This window comes from Carcharodon carcharias, chromosome 21, assembly GCF_017639515.1.
Source record: "Carcharodon carcharias isolate sCarCar2 chromosome 21, sCarCar2.pri, whole genome shotgun sequence".
Lineage (NCBI taxonomy): Eukaryota > Metazoa > Chordata > Chondrichthyes > Lamniformes > Lamnidae > Carcharodon > Carcharodon carcharias.
The window spans coordinates 81844479-81851825 of record NC_054487.1 but is presented as its reverse complement, the minus strand read 5'-3'; the positions used below and the strand labels follow the sequence as shown (position 1 = coordinate 81851825).

The window sequence follows — 7347 nt, the reverse complement described above, 5'->3', positions numbered from 1 at the left end:
CATCCACATTCACCTTCCTGGCCTCCTCCTTCCCACCCTCAGAATCCATGTCTGCTGCTGAGTTCCCACCAACCACCCTCACCGACCCTTCTACTGACACTGTCACACCCTCACCCTCCCACTCTACCACCTCACTCTGCCCTCAGTTATTCTCACCAGTCCCTCATACCATGCCCACCCTCAGTTCACTCCCCAGGAGGGAGTCATGGACTCATCAGAGCCCTCCCTTGCACATTCACCTGGACATCCCCCACCGCAGACCCTTTGCCCCCTTGGGACCCCTTCCCCCACCCCCAGGACACCCTCTCATTAGTCGTCCCACCCTGGGACCTTCCTCTCTACCCCCTTGACCATCATCCGTTGTGAGCAGACCCTCAACGGTGACTTTCACCTTCTGCGAGCAGCTTCACAGAAGACCCATGTCCATGAGAATCCACCCAGCATGGGTGGACATTCCTCCAGGGTCCTGTTGCTGTCGGGCTCCAGCATCTTCTGCTCCTCGGATGTCCGCGATGTGCTCAAGGCCCTGGTGGGTAAGTCCTGACTTTTGCACGTCACACTTGGCAAGACGTGTTCTGCACCGGCGTGGTTTCCTGCCGATGTGGGCGGATGATTCACTGGGGCGGATGATTCCAGTGGGCTGGCCTTATAATGATATACAGATGTATTACAATAAGGTTCCCGATGTCCAATGGTGGGAAATGTGGCCATTCATCGACGGGCTGAGCGGACGATCACAAACTGGTTTCACGACGTCACGAAACCGATTTTTGGCCTTCTTGCCATAATGTCTGCTCACGCCACCGAACACGCCCAATGCCAGAGGGGATGGACAATTCCACCCATTATCAAGTGCCTCAATTATGATTAATTGCTAGACTTTTAAATAATGAAGACAGTTTTAAAGTCTGTTCATGATATTTCAGCTTCTACTTTAAACTTCAAAAATTGATTTATTCATGCTTTTCATTTCCTGCTTGGCTGTCCATGGGAATTCTTTTGTGTGATTGGCTGCTCAGGCAGCTTGATGACATCATTGCAGCTCAATGCTGGGAATTCCCATTAAACTACGCTAGAACCAATTTCATGTTGGGAGAATTGAAGTTCTCGCCACAGAGATCACTCAGCGAAGTTTCCTTCCAGGTCAACAGCTCCCCTGCTTCACTGTTGACAACAAAATCCAAGATCAATGATGGAATACGCAAAATCAGAACCTGCTCTTTCCCGCAGAGGATTTGTGATGTTATACTGAGCTGAAGATAGCACCTTCTTTGGAAGCTGCATATTCAGCTGAACGCCTCATTAAACAGAGGCTGACTTTTAATGGAGACACAATAACTTGTTGGTTTTAACAGCTGTTTAAAATTGTATGCTTCTTATAAATGAACTGCATAAATGAAGTTTAAGCATACATAGAGACAGCAGTTTTGTTTTATTTATGTGACACAGGTGCTAGCACAGGACTATATTCGAGGCTTTTTGCAAAAAGAACGACGTGGGGGAATCTGTAAAAGACACTGCTAGTCGATGGGCCATCGATCCTGAACCTGCTGCACTAACTAATCCCAAACAAGGCTTTGTACTAAGGTTACTCATCCAAAACCACAATTTGAACCGGAATGCAGTAGCAATGGTGTGTTAATGAGTGCCAATATGGCCGGGTGCAGATCACCATGTCCAGATGAAGGGCTTTTCTTTGCCACTTCTCCAATGTGCCCTCAGCCCCTTTTTTTCCAGCATAACAGGCCCTAGAGATTGTATTGACCGATTCCTGCGTCACTACAACTTTAGTTGCTTTCAGCTGCTTGTAGTACACTGATTTTTTTTCAAAATGCGTCTCAAACAAATGCCTAGCTATTTGCTCTGAAGCATCAGCTACAAAAGCAAAAAGTGAATACTGAAAGGGCAGCAGATAGATGGGAACACCGCCACCTGGAAGTTTCCCTCCAAGTCACTCACCATCCTGACTTGGAAATATATCGCCGATCCTTCACTGTCCAGGTCAAAATCCTGGAACTCCCTCCCTAACAGCATTGTGGGTGTACCTACACCACATGGACTGCAGCGGCTCAAGGTGGCAGCTCATCACCACCTTCTCAAGGGCAATTAGGCATGGGAAATAAAGGCAGGCCCAGCCAGCAATGCCCACATCCCATGAATGAATTAAAAAAATGACAATTTACTATTAAGGGGCCACTACACCCATAGACTTCATAAATAGGGATGCAAGAAGATTCAAGATTCAGACTGCTCTCTCTCCCACCCTCTCTGTAAACCAAAAGAAAAATAAATGTTTTAGTGGTACTGAGCTATGGAGCTGAAGCTTTAATTCTGTACACAGTGGATTCCTGACAAACCCAGCACTATTAAACTGAAGCCAAGATCACGAGCACAATGGTAAAAGGCTATTTTAATTTTGGCACAAGACAGAGCTTTTAGTTCTGAAAGAGGTACACAGAGGCGCTATGACGAGATTGAAATCTAAAAAAATACACTGTACATGACATTAAATCGACGCTGGTTCTGACATGAAAATATACCAAGAAAAATTGTTTTATAAGTGTCATTGACCGCACTTGTCTGTGTTAAATGAATATAATAATTCTTCAACCCCCAGGTTCTATGTGTTCTCTAACATGTTTCTGTACGAACAAGGTGGAAAAAACAAAAAACTAAAGGGATTAGTACTGTAAACATAGCAAGTCCAGCAGGTTGTAGAAATAATAGTGACTTCCCTTCTATAACATCCATAAAATCAACCAAAATACACATTGGAAGAGTGTTGAAATACAAGTTTGTTAGAAGTAAAATAATCCAGCTAATTCTGTCACTGATAAAAATTCTAATCAGTCTAAATATTTTTGGTGTTGATTTAAACTGTAAAACTACACAAATTCTGAGAGTTACTTTAAATACAATCAGGTCAAAAATTCCTTTGGAAATATCTTCAAAGGTTTCAATAGATCATTTGAATGTTTACTTGGAAAAGTCTGTCTTCCTCTTGACTGACTGATTATATCCTCTCTGTCATTGGATCTCTTCCATATTCACAGCAAGAACACCAGGGTTTTTTTCCCCATTTTTAAAAGCTGCATAGCGTTAAAAAAATTGTTTTACAAGATTTTCTTGCCTGTTGCCTAAGACATGCAACACAATTGGGGAGGTAACGTCACTGGGCTGGTAACTCAGAGGACAGAATTACCTGGAAAAACTCAGCAGGTCTGGCAGTATCGGCGGAGAAGAAAAGAGTTGACGTTTCGAGTCCTCATGACCCTTCAACAGAACTGAGTGAATCTTAGGAAAGGGATGGAATATATGCTGGTTTAAGGTGGGGTGGGGAGAGAGAAGTGGTGGGGGGGAGGTGGTGTGGTTGCAGGGACAAGCAAGCAGTGATAGAAGCAGATAATCAAAAGATGTCACAGACAAAAGAACAAAAGAACACAGAGGTGTTGAAGTTGGTGATATTATCTAAACGAATGTGCTAATTAAGAATGGATGGTAGGGCACTCAAGGTACAGCTCCAGTGGGGGTGGGGTGGAAAGGCAAGCAGGGCATAAAAGATTTAAAAATAATGGAAATAGGTGGGAAAAGAAAAATCTATATAAATTATTGGAAAAAACAAAAGGAAGGGGGAAGAAACAGAAAGGGGGTGGGGATGGAGTTCAAGACCTAAAGTTGTTGAATTCAATATTCAGTCTGGAAGGCTGTAAAGTGCCTAGTCGGAAGATGAGGTGCTGTTCCTCCAGTTTGCGTTGGGCTTCACTGGAACAATGCAGCAAACCAAGGACAGACATGTGGGCAAGAGAGCAGGGTGGAGTGTTAAAATGGCAAGCGACAGGGAGGTTTGGGTCATTCTTGCGGACAGACCGCAGGTGTTCTGCAAAGTGGTCACCCAGTTTACGTTTGGTCTCTCCAATGTAGAGGAGACCACGTTGGGAGCAACGAATGCAGTAGACTAAGTTGGGGGAAATGCAAGTGAAACGCTGCTTCACTTGAAAGGAGTGTTTGGGCCCGTGGACGGTGAGGAGAGAGGAAGTGAAGGGGCAGGTGTTGTATCTTTTGCGTGGGCATGGGGAGGTGCCATAGGAGGAGGATGAGGAGTAGGGGGTGATGGAGGAGTGGACCAGGGTGTCCCAGAGGGAACAATCCATATGGAAAGCCGCCGGGGGGGTGAAGGGAAGATGTGTTTGGTGGTGGCATCATGCTGGAGTTGGCGGAAATGGCGGAGGATGATCCTTTGAATGCGGAGGCTGGTGGGGTGATAAGTGAGGACAAGGGGGACCCTATCATGTTTCTGGGAGGGAGGAGAAGGCGTGAGGGCGGATGCGTGGGAGATGAACCCCCCACCCCCCCTTAAACCAGCTTATATTTCACCCCTTTCCTAAGATTCACTCGCTTCTGTTGAAGGGTCATGAGGACTCGAAACGTCAACTCTTTTCTTCTCCGCCGATGCTGCCAGACCCGCTGAGTTTTTCCAGGTAATTCTGTTTTTGTTTTGGATTTCCAGCATCCGCAGTTTGTTTGTTTTTATCTGGTAATTCAGAGGCCTAGGCTAATGCCCCCGGGGCATGGATTCACGTCTCACCAGGACAGCTGGTAGAATTTAAATTCAATTTAAAAAAAACCTGGACTTGAAAGCCGGTCTCAGTAATGGTGACCATGACAACGATCGTCAATTGTTGTAGAAACCCATTGGTTCAATCTGGAAGAAAATCTGCCATCTTTACCTCATCTGACCTACGTGTGACTTCAGACCCACAGCAATGTGGGTGACTCTGAACTGCCCTCTGAAGTGGCCCAGCAAGCCACTCAGTTCGAGGGCAGTTAGGGCTGGGCAACACATGTTAGCCTTGTCAGTGAAGCCCACATCCCATGAATGAATAAATAAAAAAAAAAATCAAGAGCCAATGCCAGAGATTTAAGGGATACAGAACTCATCCCAGCAAAACACAAATGATTATGTCATTCCAAGTTTCATAGCTTGCTTCATTTGTGAAATAAGTGGTCCAATTTGAAAGCTCCCACTGTGTCCAGTCTGTCAGTCTGTTAGCTACTCTTTAAACAGTCCCATTGTATTTGCTGCAAGAATTTAAAATGTGGAGAATTCCCCAACCGCAGCCAAGCTTCACATTCTTTAAACAGCATCACTTTGGCTGAAGAATTCAACACTAAATTTGCCAGCTGGCAAACCTGACTGAAGTTCAGTTTCTGTTTTTCATTCAGACGCTCTCCACAATTGCCCAACAAAGTGTGTTCCTCTCAGGTGATTCCAAGTTGCCTCTGGTGATCGGATGTAATAAATCCTGGTTATTATTTTGCGCAGCAAGTTTTCTGTTGGGGAGGCTCTTCCCTCAGCTCAACAATCTTCTCCTTTACCTTATCTTCTAGTTCCTTCAGAAGTCTAAATGAAAAAACCAATAAGTGTTCCATCACAATAAATAGCAAGCTGAAAGTTCCAAAAAAAAATAACCCCTCTTATAAATTTGGAAAATATATACAAGGAACTTTATAGTAAAAAAAGGCCCTGCAGCCTTTGCTATTGTTACCTCACACAATAAGCAAGTAACTGGAAATGAAGCAGAGATGGCTAATGGTTGGATATGTAGAATAGTCCAACACATTCACCTGCCAGTCAGCCCATCACATCAGTGCCAATAAGTATAAAACCTTTACCAGAAGTGAAAGCTTCATATCGGGATGAACATAAGGGCGAAGGGAAAACAGTTATTAGCCTACAAACTAGTTAATCGAAAAGCTTGCAACTCCCAGAATACATAAACTATCAGTGACCACATCCCCACCACCCCCACCCCCCTCCCCCTCCCCACCACCACAAGCAACAATAAAACAACAGAGATGATCCCTGGCTCCTCTATCTCCGGCTCCTTCGCCTTCTTCCCAAAAGCCAGTGACAAAGCGGAGAGAGTCGAGGCTCTGGTCAGAATTTTCTCAACCCTCCTGGCCAGTACATTAACAGGAATTGTTTCATTAAAGAACCCATTTTATGATCAGGGCTCCATTTTGAGATGAATAGACAGTTTGCGCAGAACATACTGAAATAAGCGATAGTCGCAGAACGCCACTGGCGCCAATCCCTATGGCACCATTGCTGACTATTCCCTGTGTCACTCCAACTATCCAACACACAAAATGCTTTGTTTAACGGCTATACGTTTGTCTATTCTGTGCATGCATGGACAGAATTCTGTTACAGGATTCGCTCTTTGAAGGGATGAGCTAGTGTAAATCACTAGCGACAGTCACGGAGGTCCTTTAACTGAGGTTAAGATGTGAAAACTCTGAAAGGGATGTTAGGGAAGACCCTTCAGGGCTTAGTCATCCTGTGACTGAGTTCAGAAGCTGCAACACGATGTCTCAATTTCTTTATCATTGTGTGAGTGTTATTCCTTCTAATAAAATCAATAAAATCTAGAGCTTCAGAACTTCAGCCTAGGACAGAGATAACAGCTCATCTCTCTCTCCCTCTCTCACAATCAACACTCATTAAATGTGCAAACTGTGCGATGAAACAGAAGATAGGTTGATGTAGCACCTTCTTTCGAGACGCAAGAAGAGGCTAATTACAGATCATTTGGCCTAACCATTAATTGGGAGCAATCACTTGGAATCCATAATTCAAGCTAAAATTAGAGCACATTTAAAACACACAGGTTAATCAAGCCAGCGCTGCTTTGCTGACATTGGATAGAGAAAGCAGACAGAGTGAGTGAGGTTGAGCTAATATCACTTCAGAGATCAGGTGGAGGTAGGTTTCAGGTAGATATTGATCTGCGAGCATAGCTCAAGCTGAATTTCACTCCACCGAGAGGATGTCTGGTGTTGTCAATAGCTGCTCATGAGATGCAGTGAGAAGTCTCATGTGGCTCCTTGCTAAAGGGAAGAGAGCAGAGCAAACTGTGTGTGGAAATGTGAGTGTTTCAGCTGAATGGAGGTCGCCCAGACGAGGGCAGCCTGTGATGGACAGACAGCACGTGCAATGCAGCCCAAACACAGAACTGACAACCAGACTAGGTTCCAGTGAGGAGTAACTAAACCAAGGGCTGGGGACTGGGCACCCGGCTTATAAGGACAGGTTGCAGAAGCTGGAAATGATACACTGGGGAAAGGAGGCTTGGGTTGCCCAGTAGTTGAAAACCTACAACCCTCCCAGCACATATCCACCTCTGCTAGTTGTGTATAAGTAGTTGTAGGAACAGGGCAAGTTCATGGCTTTAGGATGCTGCTCCTGTGGAAGATAAACACCGACACGGAGTGGATGGGCCGAACAGCCTTGTTGCCATGTTGTAATTTCTATGTACCTGTTTTTTTCTCTTCTCCATCATGTTA

General features: G+C 44.9%; 1 protein-coding gene across 1 annotated transcript in view; it reads right to left on the bottom strand.

The window, feature by feature from the left end:
- Positions 1-5289: 5289 nt before the first annotated feature.
- cracr2aa (calcium release activated channel regulator 2Aa) overlaps positions 5290-7347 on the bottom strand; it is a 74372-nt gene continuing 72314 nt past the window's right edge. The window contains exon 17 of the mRNA XM_041215675.1: positions 5290-5401. Within this exon, the coding sequence (XP_041071609.1) occupies positions 5311-5401 (91 nt within the window). The 3' untranslated portion in view covers positions 5290-5310. The remainder of the gene's footprint in view (positions 5402-7347) is intronic.